The 17,406-nt window shown below is 50.1% G+C and overlaps 1 protein-coding gene across 3 annotated transcripts in view; it reads right to left on the minus strand.

Moving 5' to 3' along the window:
- Positions 1-4,255: 4,255 nt before the first annotated feature.
- Positions 4,256-17,406, minus strand: part of LOC139749549 (serine/threonine-protein kinase pim-3-like) — a 59,899-nt gene continuing 46,748 nt past the window's right edge. For all 3 annotated transcript variants that reach the window (XM_071663556.1, XM_071663557.1, XM_071663555.1), the window contains 2 exons: positions 6,497-6,703; positions 4,256-5,829 (listed from right to left, as the gene is read on the minus strand). In XM_071663556.1, the coding sequence (XP_071519657.1) occupies positions 5,317-5,829; positions 6,497-6,703 (720 nt within the window). In that variant the 3' untranslated portion in view covers positions 4,256-5,316. The remainder of the gene's footprint in view (positions 5,830-6,496; positions 6,704-17,406) is intronic.

The following is a 17,406-nucleotide window of genomic DNA, read 5'->3' on the forward strand; positions in this document are numbered from 1 at the left end:
CACCCATGGTCTATAACTTGAGTGTTGTATAGTGGTGTTGCTATAAAACAGCAATGTTGTATAGCAGCACCAGTATTGTATGTAGCCAGTATACATACCATCGGTGTTGTATAGCAGAAGTCTTGTACATCGCCAGTGTTGTAGGTGCTAGCGTTGCTTAGCTAGTGTTGTATATAAGAAGAGTTGTATTGTGCCATTGTTGTATAGCACTGTTATAGCTCGTTTTATATAGGGGAAGTGTTACATTGCACTTTATATCGCGTGTTATATAGGCCTCGTGTTGTATAGCGCTTGTATAGCTGCAGTATAGTATAGGGCCATCGTTTTTTTAGCACCAGTGGTGTATAGCATTGGGGTCGAGTAACGCTAGTGATGTACAGCAGTGTGTTGTATAGCAGAAGTGGTGTATGGCACTAGTGCTTTATAGCGTCATTGATGTATAGCACCAGAGTCCTATAGCGTCAGAGTTGTATACTGCCATTGTTGTATAGCACCAGTTTTAACGTAGCAGTGATGCATAGCATTGTATAGCACCAAAAGTCTTCAACACTTGTGTTGCGTAGTACTTTTTTTTAATGTGTTGTAGGGAGATTCTAGTCACAGACGAGCCTTAAATACAACCAGCGTTGTATAGCACTGGTGTTCTATAGCACATGTGAAGCATATCACCTATGGGTGTATAGCACCAGATATATATATATATAGTAGCAGAAGTTCTATACAGCACCAGTGCTATATGTTACCTATCCATATATTTACCTCAAAGTGCGATTCATGTGTGTGTATCGATATGTATGTATGTATGTGTTAGAATGTATTGCATTTATGTATATATTTAATGATATATGTTCGTGCGTCCCAAGAATTGTGGAAGGTGAATTATGTGTCTATCGTGTGTGTGGCTATGAAAATGAATTGTCCTAATTCGTATAATTTGCAGCACTTGATTGAATAATCAAATTAATTCCCTAATAACTTTTAATGTATGAGTCTTGTAATTCATGTGGCCCCTAACCTCAGAAATGTGTCAGTGTAGATGATAAATAACATGAACCAATTGATAATTTCATTAAATATTAATTTATTTCATTAGTGTAACCAGATGTCATCAATGATACAAAGTCATATTTAGATGTAGTAATGATGGTTCCAGTCCATCAATAGTGTCATTGTCAAATGCTTTCACCTGCAAGTTTTAGAAAATGGAGGGGGGGGGGGGGGGCGATAAAAACCAGCAAAACTTTCAATTCTTTCGGTTTATTTCATTACAAAAATACGTCTTTAGTTTTTCTCAAACACAAAGTTATGTCTCTTCCCGTCTCATGTATCTTCCTTCCCCCTTGAATGGTCAAGGCTTTGAAAAAAAAAAAAGAATTAAAATCAAATTTTCATAAATTTTTAAATTTTTTTCCCATAATATAGGTTTACTTTGGCATATGTGAAAAAGTCCCCCTTTTTACTATATATATACATATATATATATATATATATATATATATATATATATATATATATATATATATATATATATATATATATATATATATATAATCTTGATTGAGCTTGTGTGATATTTTAACTTCAAGCCTGGAAAACCACAGCAGGAGAAAGGTTTGCGTTCGACCTTGAGTGACATAACACATATGGATACAATTATTTATTCACAATTTTTTTCCGTGTCACCGTCATACAAGTCACCTACGATTTGCTTCATACGAAATAAATCAGGGGAAAAAAATATATAAATATATATGACATTGTAGAGATGAATTATAATGCCCTTTTTTTAAATTTGGTTAGGTACAATTTTTAAAGTCCAATTTTTTTTTTAATTTCAATATTTTTACATGTAAAAATTAACCACCTTTTTTTTTTTAAAAAAAAAACAAAGAGATTGCTAATACAAAGGATGTCTTTCATTTGTTTTAGGCAGTTTCTTTTTATGTCTACATATAAACTTGACATAGGCCTCGTCTCAAAAGCTGTACACGTAAAAAGAAATTCAAAAGAAAAAAAAACATTATATACATAACATATCCTCGACACGTAAATGGTAAAAGTTATTGCAAAAAGCTCTCAATAGTTCATCTATTTACCTTCAGGGGTCAACCCCCACCAAAAAAAAGGGGGGGGGGGCGGGTGGGGAGGAGACTCCCTGATCTACCGGGCTGTTAAAGAGAGTCGAGGAGGAGGAGGGGGGGTGAGATAAAGGGGCCCTTCCCCCATTGTTATTATCTCTCCCCCTCTATCATTGGCCACCAAGAAAGAACACCTTAAAAAAAATTTAAGGCGGGGGGGATACATTTTGGGTCACATACCCCCCCACCCCCTCCAAGGTGACATTACACAGGTATACATGACCCTTTTACCATTTTCATTTCAGCCCATGGGATATGAAGCGTACATAGAAAACGTATGGTCAGACCTTAGGAATGCACTCAGCTGTTTGGAATTTTTATAGAAAAAAAAAATTGTAAAACAAAAAAAATGCCATTGCATTCGTTGTACATCTAAATGGAAGATTTCATTTTTTGTCAATATATATATACACATTATACAAATTTCTATAATATCCTAATCCCACATCAAATAAAAAATTTCGTGGAGTTGTTCAGTCCCATCTCCCCTTCATAAAACTAAAGGGGGTGTGAGGGGGACAAAAAAATTTTGGCTCCTTTTTAATAAACATTTTTTTCCCCTAAAGCGAATCCAAATATATTATTACTGGTGCATTCCCAAGATCTTATTACAATAAATTAGGTGACTTCAGGACAAAGGACTTTCGCATACAAAAAAAAGGGGGGTGGGGGTGGAAAAAATATGTCCTAATTCAAATGTTCTGGGCGCTCTAAACAACGCCGGAGAGAATTCCACAGACAGGCCACCAAAATTGGACTAATACACTAGAAATGAAAAAATTGTGTACTAAAAGTTGGAGAAACACGGAAATGATATCTATATATATATTCATATTTGGAAAAAAAAAATATGAGGGGAGGGGAATGGGGTTACCTAACACTTCACCACAGCTGAACTTTTCTAATATACACAAGTAAAAAATACCTACATGAGTTCAGTTTCTATTGCAACAAAAGACATTTTTTGGGTGATGATGATGAAGGAAGGAAGGAAGGATTGTGGTGGGTGTGTTTTGTTTAGGTTTTTTTTTGGATGTGGCAGCGAATTGGGTCAGGATCGAGAGAAAATGGGGGGTCATAGACGGCGAACAAAGTCATAAAGATGAACACAGGGAAGGGAATGATTCGACCACAGGCCTTATGACTCCCTCTGATGTGGATGTTATACCACAGGGAGAGAGGATACATTTCTAAAAATTTTTTTTTTTGGGTAAAAATTAAACATTCTCATCACTTAAACAAATGAGTACTGAAGAGAACATGCATATATGGCCATATGTAAATCCAATTCTATATTTAACAAAATTCATAAATGTCTAGAACTACTAATTATAATTTTTATGGTAATAAAAATGATCTGCATTTAGAAATAAGCTTTCGAAACTTGAAATAAATTTACAAATTCGGTTCATGGCGTTACCTCTTTCCCATCACCTGGCCTAGTGAGAGAAACCTTACAAAAAAATTAAGTTTAACGTAAGAAATTAACGAAAATTTTAATTTTAATTTCAAAGGTTTTTAATTTTAATTTTTTTTTTTTCCAATGTTGCCTCAAGTTTCTCCCACAATGCCAGGGTTTTATGGGGCGAGTGGACCACCATCCGAATATCAATTTTGCAACATCTTTGGATACGCTGTAATGTGTATGGGGGAGGGTGAGGGAGAGAGAGAGAGGGGGGAAGGGAGGGAGGGAGGGGTTGGAGGATGAGAGGGGGAGAGAGGGGTTCGAGGGGGGGGGGGGTCACAGTTCCAAGCAAATATTACTACATACATTTACTTTGTCCAACGTGTTATGACATTTTTTTTTATGTATTTTTTATGTAATTTTTTTTTTGATATCATACAGAACTTACACACTTGAGCAATGACTTAATTGATCAATTCTGTACAAGGGGAAAAAAATGTATGTACAATATATACAAGCTCATTACAGATCAAGCACCAAAATAAATTAAGTCCTTTACATCATTAAATTTATTTATTTTTTTTACAAGGGAAAGGCAGAGATAGATAGATAGATAGAGAGAGAGAGAGAGAGTCTTTGGACTCTGTGTTAACATAATAACCTTTGGTTTTTTACAAGCATGAAGCTTATATTAAGAAGTATAATGTAGCTCTGAGAGAGAGAGAGAGAGAGAGAGAGAGAGAGAGAGAGAGAGAGAGAGAGAGAGACTGCATTGTTTGGCATTGCGAGAGATAAGGTGGGGTTGGAAGGAGGGGCATGGGGGTGTGGTGGTGTCGACTGGCGCGCGCGTTAAAGGGAGAGAGAGAGGGGGGGTGGGGGGAGGAAAGGATAAGGAAGTGGAGGGGGGGGAGGGGGTTGGAATATATACGCATTGACGTACGCACAGACACCGTGACTGATGTGTGTGTGTGGCTTCGGAATGACTTTATACATCATCAACATCCTTCCTCCCTCCTCCTCCTCCTCCTCCTCTTCTTCCCCCTAAACAACAACAGAGGTTGTGGTTGAGGAAGAGGAGAAGGAGGAGATGAAGGGGGGAGGGGTGCGTTGTAGCTGCTGGGTCAAGGCCGGTCGCGCGCGCGCGCCAGCGACTGGGTCAAGGGGGGGGCCGATGCCCCTCCATTGGCGAGGTTGGAGGCAATAAATTAGTCGTGCGGCGGGGGGGGGGCGGGGGGGGCGGGGGGGGGGGGACGGCCGGAGATCCTGAGTACCGTCGACCGATGACAATAACGCACCGCTGGGGTGCCGACACAAGGGAGGAGGAGGAGGAGGAGGAGGAAGAGGAGGAGGAGGAGTAGTAGGAGTAGTGAGGGAAGGGTAGTAGCAGTGGTAAGGGAGTGAGGGAAGGGTTAGTAGTGGTGGTGGTGGAGAGGGAGACCTCACTGTACAGTGTCACCATCCCTACGATATGAGAAGCGAGGTTTTCCGACTTTGGTATGAGAAGGATTGACTGGTAGGAGTTCTGAGGGAGAGGTAATAAGGGCACTCTCTCTGCCCTTAGGTTCACGTCAGGGCTAGGAAGACCCAAGGGGGAAGGGGGATAGGGGGGCGCGACGCCGCCCTGAGGACGAGGAAGGGTATGGGCAAGGAAGGGAGTGGGTAGTGGCGCGGGGCGAGGGGGGCTTTTTTGAGGGAGGTGTGGGTGGGTGTGTGGTGTGGCGGCGGGTAATGGGTGCCTCCCAAAAGTTAGAGGACCACTAGGGTAGGCCGCCATCAAAGCGATTCCTGTGATGACGTGGAACACTTGTCGAGCGACGTCTGGTCGGGCTGGCGGAGCCGGGTGGGGGTTGGCCCCGTCAGCCACGGGTGTTGGAGGATGTTCTCCAGCGTGGGGCGCTCCGTGGGGCGCAATCGCAGGCACCACCTCACCAGGTGCTGGCACTCCTCCCCCACCGTCGTCCGGAACTGCACCCTGGCCGCCACTATCTGTTCGTCGTGCTCGAAGGGGATGTCCCCACACACCAGGTCGTACAGGAGGATCCCTAAGGACCAAACGGTGGCAGGGACGCCCTCGTACTGGTTGTGGCGGATCCACTCGGGCGGTGAGTACACCCGCGTGCCGTCGAAGTCGGTGTAGCTCTTGTCGGAGAGTAGGGCGCCCGACCCGAAGTCTATGAGTTTGAGCACCGGCCGGCCCTTGGAGTCGTGCGTGACCAGGAGGTTCTCGTCTTTGATGTCCCGGTGTATGACCCCAGCGGCGTGGCAGTCGCGCACGATGTCCACCACCTGCAGGAGGAGGAGGAGAGGAGAACCCCCCGAAGGAGGAGGAGAAGAAATGTTAATTCACGTTGATAGACACCAAGGAGGAGGATTAGCCATAACATAAAAAGCTTCGCCACGTAAAATGGTATGGTTTAACTTCTTTTAAAAGATTCTGGTGGCAATGGAAGCTCAAATTACTTGATTACTGATGATGATGATACACATTGTTTAGGAAGGAATGGCACATTGCCCCAGTGACTCATGGCGAAGGTGTTTCACTTCATGACCCTGGCTGGTAAAACATGAACCCTTCCTGACCCTGACTTTAAGCATGGACTTTCCCTTCCCTTCTCTTCCCATAACCCTCCTTCCTTTTCCATAACCTCCCTTCCCTTCTCTTCCCATAACCCCCTTTTCCTTCTCTTCCCATGACCTCCCATCCCTTCTCTACCCATAACCTCCCTTCCCTTCTTCTCTTCCCATAACCTCCCTTCCCTTCTCTTCCCATAACCTCCCTACCCATCTCTACCCATAACCTCCCTACCCATCTCTACCCATAACCTCCCTACCCATCTCTACCCATAACCTCCCTACCCATCTCTACCCATAACCTCCCTTCCCTTCTTTTCCCATAACCTCCCTTCCCTTCCCCTTCCCTCCCCACACAGCACCACCTCCTCTTCCTCCTCACCTGTTTGAACAGCGAGCGCGCCTCCGTTTCAGGGATAACTTTGCGTTCGGTAATGTAGTCGAAGAGGTCCTTGCATGGTTCTGGCCGCTCGAACACCAGCAGGAAGGAGTCGTCCCGCTCCAACCAGTCCAGCAACTTGACAACGTTAGGGACGTGCGTCACCCGCAGGAGCAAGGCGACCTCTCTAGGGGCGCGCCGTCCACCCACCTGCAGGAAAGAGAGAAGAGAGAGAGAGTGAGTTTGAGATAAGGAAGTGGACTGATGGGTTGTTTGAATTACGATGACATGAACACATGGGTAGGATAACAAGGATCCTTCTGGGGTCCAGCCATACCGACACACACACAGACACACACAACACACAGACACACACACACACACACACACACACACACACACACACACACACACAGCCACCACCACCTGACCCTGGCCTGAGGGGCGTGGAGGCCAGTGCCCTAATACCACATTCCACACAAGGACTCGCCTCCTACTCCTCCTCCCCTCCCTCCCTCCCCCCTCCTCCCTCTCCCCCACCTAAAGGCTACGGTACATCAACCTGTTCCAGCAGCAGCCTCTCCTCTCCCCCCTCCTCCTCAACTCCTCCCCACCCTACTCCTTATCCTCCCCATACCCTGACCTTCCCTACTCCTCCTCCCCCGCCCCCTATCCTCCCCTCTCCCTATCTACCTTACTACACCCACACACCCCAACCCCCTCCCTCTTTCCCCCTCCCTCCCCCCCACACACACGACCTTTCCATACCAAACTACGCAACTCCAGCCCGGACCAAATGCGAGGCAGACGGACCCCCCCCCCCCTTTCGCACCACGTTGTTGCCGCCCCCCCCCCACCTCCCCCTCCCTCCTCCTGCCTTCCCCCCTTCCCCGTACCTCATCTAATATCCTCTTCTCCCCCTCTCTGCCCCTCCTCCTCCCCACTTTACACGTCACATGTGCACCGCTGTACCAGGCAGGGATGGCGCCACGGGAGCTGGGGTGGAGAGAGGGGGGGGTGTGGGGCAGAGAGAGGGGGGGTGAGAATGACGACCAGGATAATCGTCTGACGTATCGTGGTTGCCCACGTACGCAAGGGGGGGCGGGGCGAGGGGGAGGGGAGGAACGTGGCAGTAGACGATGATGAAGGTGATGAAGTAGGACAACAAAATACGCAAAGTTTTACGCAAAGTTTTACGCAAAGCTTCACGCCATCGCCAGCAATAAGAAACACATGTCCATCCTTAGACTATCCCCCCCTCCTCCCCTCCCACTGTCGTGTCCCCCCCCCACACCACCACAGATGGCGTGAACACAGCCTCACACCAGCTGTTGTAACGAACCCTCCCTCCCCCCCCCACCCCAACCTCACACCAGCTGTTGAGGTAGTGGAACACACACACCCCTGACCCCTTCTTCTTCTTCGCCACCCCTCACTCCTTCCTCCGTCACACACGAGGTAGTGGGAGGTCCCCTCCGTCACACAGGAGGTAGGTCGGTCCCCCTCCCCCACACACCCCCTCCTCCCGTCACACAAGTGGTGGTGGTGGTGGCGAGAGGAGCATGTGATGTGGGCTCCCTCCTTGCCTGATGTGCATGACTGCCTCCCACACACACACACACACCGCTACATCACCACTCCCACAGAACGTACACTCACTCCCTCCCTCCCTCCCTACCACTACTACTCCTCCCTCCCTCTGCACACCCTCACCTCTCCCTCCCTCACACACCGTCCGACGCTCTCCCTCCCTCTCTCCCTTAATCTCCCTCCCTCCTACATACGTACCCTCTCGGTCATGTTCCTTCACACCATACGTCCACAGCACAACACACCTCACCTACACTTTCACCCAAGCTAAACTTACACACACACACACACACACAAATTACCTTACGTACACAGGGGGGATATATATATATATATATATATATATATATATATATATATATATATATATATATATATATATATATATATATATACACGAGTACCTGAAGGAATCTGTGGAATGTTTCATGAGAGGATGACCGGCTGGAGCAACCCACCCGCATTTGAGAGAGCTGGGAGGGTGGGGGGAGCATCGAGTGGGAGAAGGCAAGAAATGAGATAATTCAGGATACAGGAGGAGCAAGAGGAGGAGGAGGAGGATGAGAAGAGGAGGAGGAAGAAGAAGAGGAGGAAGAAGAGGAGGAAGAAGAAGAAGGAGGTAGAAGGAGGGAGGAGGAGGATAATAAGGTTTAAAGAGGGGGTGGGGGGACGTGTGGTAGGAAGGTGAGGTTGTGGATGTATAAGAGAGCGAGTGAATAGGGGGTTAGGTGGTTGTGGTGGAGGGGGGGAAATACCCTCTTAAAATATTCCGTCACTTCCCCCCCCAACCTTATCGCCCCTCATCATCAAGGGGGGAAAGGGGGGGTGAGGGGTAAGGGTTAAGGGGTAGAGGAGGAAGGTCGATCACCCGAATTGGTTGGTAAACACTACACGAACACACACACACACACACACCTTCCCCCCCATACAACCCACCCTCACGTCCCACCCACCATTCTCAGTCCCCCCCCCCCTCAAAATTTTTATTTTCTACTCGTGATTAGGAATTCCCCCCTCTCCCCCTCCCCCATAATGCCCCCTACCCAATCCTCCTACACGTCCTGCATCACGTAGATCACTATGCATTCCCCAACCCCACCCACCCACCTTCTACATCACACAAGTCTACAGGCGCCTCTCTCCCCCCTCCCCTCCTCCCCCTCCTCCTTTCTACATCACAAACGTCACTACAAGACCCCAATTTCTACATCACATCCATACCCACCCCCATTTTCTACATCACATAAGTGTACATACTACCCTTCTGCATCACATAACATACTACCCTTCTACATCACATAAATCTACATACTACCCTTCTACATCACACAAGTCTCCATATACTCCTACATCAGACAGATCTCCAACCCCTTCCTCACTCCTAGATCAAACAGGAGACCAAGACAGACAGACAGACACACAGACAGACCACGGTGTCTATTATGTATAACTGACCAGAGTGACTGAGTGGGTGGGTCGGGTCTAACCACAGGCACATGTCCCGAAATCACATACGCCACTGTCAGGTCAAATCGCCCTCACTATACGCCCCTCCCTCCCCCCACCTCTTCCCACATCCCCCCTCCCCCACAGATTACGCACAGCCCAGATAACCGGGACGGAATGGGCCCCCCCCCCCGCTCGCATCGAGACGACGACGACTCCCCCCCCTCCCCTCCCCTCCCCATCGACCTTCAGTCATATAGGCTCTCTCTCTCTCTCTCTCTCTCTCTCTCTCTCTCTCTCTCTCTCTCTCTCTCTCTCTCTCTCTGTGTACGTTCGTCACATATGACTGACTGGGGGAGAGGGGGGGAGGCGTAAAGTACTTCAACCATTACGATGTCATAAAGCTACACACACAACGAGGCGTTCAACCTTATCTACCACTTCCTTTCTTCCTTCCTTCCTTTCTACGAAACGCACGTGTGTGTGTGTGTGTGTGTGTGTGTGTGTGTGTGTGTGTGTGAGAAATAACATTAGTAACAAGAGAGATGCTGAGAGAGAGAGAGAGAGAGAGAGAGAGAGAGAGAGAGAGAGAGAGAGAGAGAGAGAGAGAGAGAAAGCGTCTCTGGGAGTGACTGTAGCGAGACATACATGGTACGTTAAGGACGTACGTGGCAAGTACGGCGAGCACGTCACGAACATCACGTATGTAACACGTCACGAACATCACGCACGTAACACGTCACGAACATCACGCACGTAACACGTCACGAACATCACACGTTACGAACATCACGCACGTAACACGTCACGAATAGTCCCCAAAGATTCACGTAAGATTGGAGGATGCTTAGTAGAGTCCACGCGATGACCACCACCACACGACGCCGCCACCACCATCGGTCACTCACTCCCTCCAACACACACACACACACACACACACACACACACACACCTCCTCCTCCCACACTGTGGTATGCGCTTGAGGGAGGGAGGGAGAGGGAGGGAGGGTGGTGGTGGTGGTGGTGGGGGAGGTGCTGCTTTGAGGGGGTAGCGTGTGTGTGTGTGTGTGTATCTAGGGGAGTCAGTTTATGGGGGGAGGGGGATAGGTGGGTGGGGGGGATGCAGTGCAGGCACGAGGGTAGGGGGGGGTGGTTGGTTGGTACGCTCAGGTACCCCCCCCCCCCCCGTGGTATCATCAGTCCGGGGTGGACACACACACACACACCGCCGGCCGAGTGGTACGCTCTGGTACGCAACGGGGGAGGGGGGGAGGGGAGGGAAGGGGGAGGGGGGAGGGGGAGGGAGGCGCTCTTTGAGGTCGGGCACACCACACACACACACACACACACACGCGCGCCTATCTCAGAATTCAGGATGGGAAGGAAGAGGAGAGGGAAGGGGGTGGTTGTTGATGGGAAGGGGAAGGGGTGGGGGAGGGGGGGTAGTGTAATGTGGCCCAGTACGTAAACTTCAACACAAGACAAATCATGCCCATTCCCTATGACGGCCGAAGCCTATCCCCATATACAGTCCCTCCCCCCCTTCCCGGTGTGGGTAGCCAACTAGCGTGTGATCATTAGGGTAGGTGGAAGAAGAGGAAGGGGAGGGGGGATATGTTATTGTCCCCCCCCTCCCTCCCCCATCACCAGAAAAAGAAGTATTTTCAAATTACATTTCAAAATTATATACGGGAAAGGGGGGAGGGGAAGGGAAGGGGGAAGGAAAGGGGGAAGGGTAGGGGGGGTTGAGTTGAGCGACGCTGGCGATGCCCCCGCCCCCCTTCCCCCCCTTCTCCCAAAACAGATAAGCTTGGATGACACACACACACACACAGCTTATAAGCTGAGGCAAACGAGAAAGCACCGGAAGGCAACAGACCGTGAAAAGGGGGGGGGGGGGGGAAGGGGGGAAAGAAGGGGGATAGGAGGAGGGGGATGAAGGGGGGGAGGGGGATGAAGGGGGGAGGGGGTAACAACATTGGCGGACACCGGCCAGGCAGACAACCATATATGGCGGGGGGGAGGGGGAAGGGGGAAGGGGGAGGGGGAGGGGGAAGGCGGGGCGGGGCGGGGCGGGGCGCGTTCCAGGCGTGTTTTGGGGGACGTGTCGGGGAGGGAAAAAATGGTACGAGGAGATCAATGTCTCCTGGTCTCCAACAGCCTGGAGACTGCAGCAGGTGGAACTCTGGTGGATCTGTGTGTAGTGGAAGAGGGAGGGACGGAGGGAGGGGATGGGATGGGAACGACTTGTCGTGGGTATCTCTATTGCGGGATGGGATGGGAGGGAATGGGAGCGACTCGTGGTGGTGGGGTATATTGGGGGATGGAAGAGTGAGGAATGGGATGGGGATGGAATGGGAGCGACTCGTGGGGGGTATGTATATTGGGGGATGGATGAGGGATGGGATGGAGTGGAATGGGAGACACTAAATGAACAAGTCTATCAGCTCCAAGATAGATGGACGAATCTATCAGTTCCAGGATAGATGAACGAATCTATCAGCTGTAGGATAGATGAACAAGTCTATCGGCTCCGGGGTAATAGAATGATGAGTGACAATAGATAAAAAAAATAAAATCTATCGGAACAAACAACCCCCCCCCTTCCCTTCCCCCTCCCTAAAAATAGGTAGATGGCTGGAATTACAAGCGTGTTCAAAGGCCACAGATGAAAAAAAAAAAAATAAATAAATAAAACCAACAAACACATTACACACTAAATATCAGTACGTCCATTAATGATGACCCGCGCCCCTCCCCCCCCTGACCCTATCTCAAGTCTCTCCCCCACCTCCCCCCCCCCCCCCCCCCCCGCCAACCAATAAACACCCCCGTGAGGCAATGGTAACACCACAAGCGCTCCCTCAAGCAGGAGGGAGAGAGAGAGAGAGAGAGAGAGAGAGAGAGAGAGAGAGAGAGAGAGAGAGAGAGAGAGACTCATCACATAAGTTCCTCTCATCAAAACACACACACACACACACACACTACAACCCCCCATAAGGTCATTCTGTATTTCTGATGAAGACAGTTAAACATCCCATTTTTTTCCCCGAAAAAACCTAAACCCACACGTTGTACGGGAACTCCCTCCACATTCCTCTCCCTCGTCGGCAGATGCGTTTAGTCTGGGAGATGGCGTGGCCGTGGCGTGGCCGTGGCGTGGCGTGGCGGTGGCGTGGACGAGACATCAAGGAGTGAGTAACAGGTACCAACATGGATTGTGGCTGCGTGGTTAGCGGTAGTGGTGGGTCGGGGGAGAAGGGAGTGTGTGGGGGTGAGGAGGGGAGAGGGAGGAGGGAGAGGGGAGATCACCACCACATACCTCCCCGTTCTTCATCTCCCACGATATTGGAACGCTCCTCCACCAACACCATCTCCTCCACTACCACCGGTGGTACAAGAACCCCACATTCTGTACCCAAATACCTGGTCTATAACCGTTTAAAAAAGACAAAATAAAAAAGGCACACACACACACACACGCCTTTAAACGCCGCTATGTCACACAAGACAACTACACCTTGAGCAAAATATTGGTACACTATTACGAAAAGCTATGGCGTCCATGGGAGAGAGGGAGGGTTTAGGTATTTTGAAGACTGGGTTGGTTCTTCTACACACACACACACACACACACACACACACACACAGCCCTGCAGGGCGCGAGGGTATACAGGTGTGTGTGTGTGTGTGTGGTGAGGGAAGGAGGGAGGACCAGCGAGCAACCCAGCCAGCCAGGTGAGCCGTTCACCAGCAGGAGGAGGAGGAGGAGGAGGAGGAGGAGGAGGAGGAGGTGGTGGAGGAGGAGGAGGAGGAGGCTACGTCGTTGGCGGACATTCCACACGATCCTATGGCGCGGCCAGAGTCCGCCCACCGCCCGCCCGCACACACACACACACACACACACCAGCAGCAGGAGGAGGAGGGGAGGTGGCTGGCCTGAGCCAGCCACCTCCGTCCGAGCGCGGGAACCGTCGGTGTGTGTGTGTGTGTGTGTGTGTGTGTGTGTGTAGGGAGGGAGGTACGGATAATCAGGTCCAACACATGCTCTGAGGGAGGGAGGGAGGGAGGGAGAGGAGGGAGGGAGGGAAGGTGTCTGTCTACGCCTGCGGAACGTGAAGCATTCAAAGGAGGGTCGTCCAAATAGAAAAGTGTACGAGACATTAGATGCAACGACCCATACCACGTTTTCTTCCTCAACATGAGACATTAGATGCAACGACCCATACCACGTTTTCTTCCTCAACATGAGACATTAGATGCAACGACCCATATCACGTTTTCTTCCTCAACATGAGACATTAGATGCTACGACGCATATCACGTTTTCTTCCTCGACATGAGACATTAGATGCAACGACCCATATCACGTTTTCTTCCTCAACATGAGACATTAGATGCAACGACCCATATCACGTTTTCTTCCTCAACATGATACATATAGATGCTACGACCCATATCACGTTTTCTTCCCCGACATGAGACATTAGATGCTACGACCCATATCACGTTTTCTTCCTCGACATGAACGGACGACCTTGCGCGATCGGCGTTTATACAAACACACGTTCGACCACCACCACGTCCGCGAAGCCACCGTCTCAATACAGTATTCACCAACGCTAATTTTAAACTAACGCGAAGCCTTACGCAGTACATACACCCCCCCCACCCACGGTCAACACCCCCTCCTTACCAACCCCCCCCCCCGCCAAACCCCTTCAAGTGGTCTGCATAGCTCCTCTCCCCCTCTCTACCTCCCCTGCCCTCCCTTCCGCCATAAGACCACCCCATCCACAACCACCACCACAACCCCTCCACCCCCCAACCACCATCACCAGTGTTGACTTGCACGCAGAAAAATGTACCCTCACACCCATCCCCCTCACACACACCCCCCCATACATACTGCTTGGCGGGGGAGGGGGGAGTAACAAAACCCCCCTCCTATTACTACTACTACTACTACTATCACCCATCCCATTATATCCTCCTCCTCTTCCTCCCCACCACTCACCCTCAGACATTTCTACCCCCCCCCTCCCCCCTACGCGAGAAGGGGGAAAATGGGGGAGGGGGGAAGGGAAGTGAGCATTTCTGTCCTTCCGTTGCCCCTTTAAACGTCTATTATATATGTATGTATGTATGTATGTATATATATATAGATATATATATATATATATATATATATATATATATATATATATATATATAAACAGTTTATATACAACACCCCCCACCCACGCTTCCATTCCTTTACTACACGCTAGGCATTTGTGGGGAAGAGGGAAGGGGGGTTTGGGTGGTGGGGGAATAGAGTCCATTCACACCAGAAGACAGCAACACCGCCGCCGCCGCCGCCAGCCGCAGGAAGAGCCGCAGCCGCCGCCGCTGCCGCTCCGTAACCGAGATGCAGGAGGAGGAGGAGGAGGAGGAGGAGGAGGAGGAGGAGGAGCGGCTCCTCCGGTCGTTACCCCACGCTAACTAACCCCCCCTCCCCACCTACCACCCCCCCCCCACCTGTGTCTACCGGACGAGCCGAACCGAACCGACCAATCAGCCACCGGCGTTACAAACCTCACCGACCAATCAGCCACCGGCGTTACAAACCTCACCGACCAATCTACGACACGTCTGTTGTCTTCACCGTTACCACGCGCTCCGTTGTAACGCTCTCTGTGTGTGTTCGTGTGTGTGTGTGTGTATGTGTGACATTCACCACCACAGGTTTGTTATATAGGTAACGTCACGAGAAAACGTAAAAAAAAACACTACACTATACACATCCGGGGGGACCGGTGTATATTGAATGTATATATATAATACAAACAAAATGGATTGTCTAAGATGGCAACACTGTTCTCTACCCCACCCTCCTACCTACCCTCCCCCCACCCCCTCCCTCCCTCCCCCTATCCCACAAGACCCTCCCACCCTCCTTCCCTCCCCCCATCCCACCCTCTCTCCCATTGTAGTAGTAGTAGTAGTAAAACTACCCCCGTCTCAATCTATCTTTCCCGCCAAAACTTGTCTTCACTCTCCCTCCCTCGACCACAACACAACAACACCCTCCCACACACACACAACACAACACCCTCCCACACACACAACACAACACCCTCCTACACACACAACACCCTCCCACACACACAACACACAACACCCTCCCACACACACAACACAACACCCTCCTACACACACAACACCCACACACACAACACCCTCCTACACACACAACACCCTCCCACACACACAACACCCTCCCACACACACAACACACAACACCCACACACACAACACCCTCCCACACACACAACACAACACCCTCCCACACACACAACACCCTCCCACACACACAACACACAACACCCTCCCACACACACAACACAACACCCTCCCACACACACAACACCCTCCCACACACACAACACAACACCCTCCCACACACACAACACCCTCCCACACACACAACACACAACACCCTCCCACACACACAACACAACACCCTCCCACACACACAACACCCTCCCACACACACAACACCCTCCCACACACACAACACCCTCCCACACACACAACACAACACCCTCCCACACACACAACACACACCCCTACACGCACGTGTGTATGTATTAATATATATGTATAATACATATATATGTGATTCTTCCCAATATATATATATATATATATATATATATATATATATATATATATATATATATATATATATATATATATATATATATTATCTCCGTCATCATCAACAACAGTACATTACAGATGTCCGGTGTGCCTCAGGGGCCAAGCCTGAACACTGGACACACGCGAATAACAATAAGTACACACACACACACACACACACACACACACACACACACACACACACACACATACACACACAGTGTGTACCCCATGGCGGGCGGGGCTAAAAATAACATCTCATACCACGCGTCCTCCAGAGCGAGCGCGCGCGCTCGCGCGTACACACACCCACACACACACACACACACACCATGTGACGGTCGGGGGGCAGTATATGTGAATGGACGGACCCCATAGTGCTTTACGGGGGAGGGAGGGAGGAAGGGAGGGAGGGAGGGAGGGGTGTGGTGTGGAAGGTGTGTGTGTGTGTGTGTGTGTGTGTGTGTGTGTGTGTGTGTGGGTGGAGGGAGGGAGGGAAGGGAGACGACCAGCACCATAGCAAGGCTGACCTGTGTGCCCTTAGCAACCTAAAACCCCAAGGTCGAGAGGGTGGTCTCTGGCTCTCTCTCTCTCTCTCTCTCTCTCTCTCTCTCTCTCTCTCTTAGCAACCTGAAGGAGAGGAGGAGGAGGAGGAGGGGGGTGGGGGGAAGGGCAAGGGGGAGAAGAAGAGGTCAAGGGAGGGATGGACGTGGTTCGTTCTGCAATGGTTAACGAGGGGTGGGGGGGTAGGGGGTGAATATGGGACGGGAGGGCGCGGGTACTTAACAGCCCTCGTTCCCCCCCCCCCCACTCACTCACTCACTAACCATCTCTCGTGTGTGTGTGTGTGTGTGTGTGTGTGTGTGTGTAACTTAAACGACCATTACGCCATCGTCGCTGTGTGATCCCCCCTACCCTCCCCTTCCCTCCTTGTTGTAACTACGTAACGTACAGTTCAGATCGTCAGGTCTGGCCTGCAGAAGAGGAGGAGGAGGAGGAGGAGGAGGAGGAGGAGGAGGGGAGGGGGGTGGGAGGGTTGGTTAACAGATCAGGGGGGAGGGGAGGGGGAGAGGGGAGGGGAGGGGAGGGGGGAGCCAAGCAGTAACAGTCAACCACCACCTTCCCCCCCTCCCTACCTCCCCCTCCCTCCCTCTCCCCCCCCTTCCTACCTCTCCCCCTCCCCCCTCCCTCCCT

This window comes from Panulirus ornatus, chromosome 7 (assembly GCF_036320965.1).
Source record: "Panulirus ornatus isolate Po-2019 chromosome 7, ASM3632096v1, whole genome shotgun sequence".
In the NCBI taxonomy this organism is placed as follows: domain Eukaryota; kingdom Metazoa; phylum Arthropoda; class Malacostraca; order Decapoda; family Palinuridae; genus Panulirus; species Panulirus ornatus.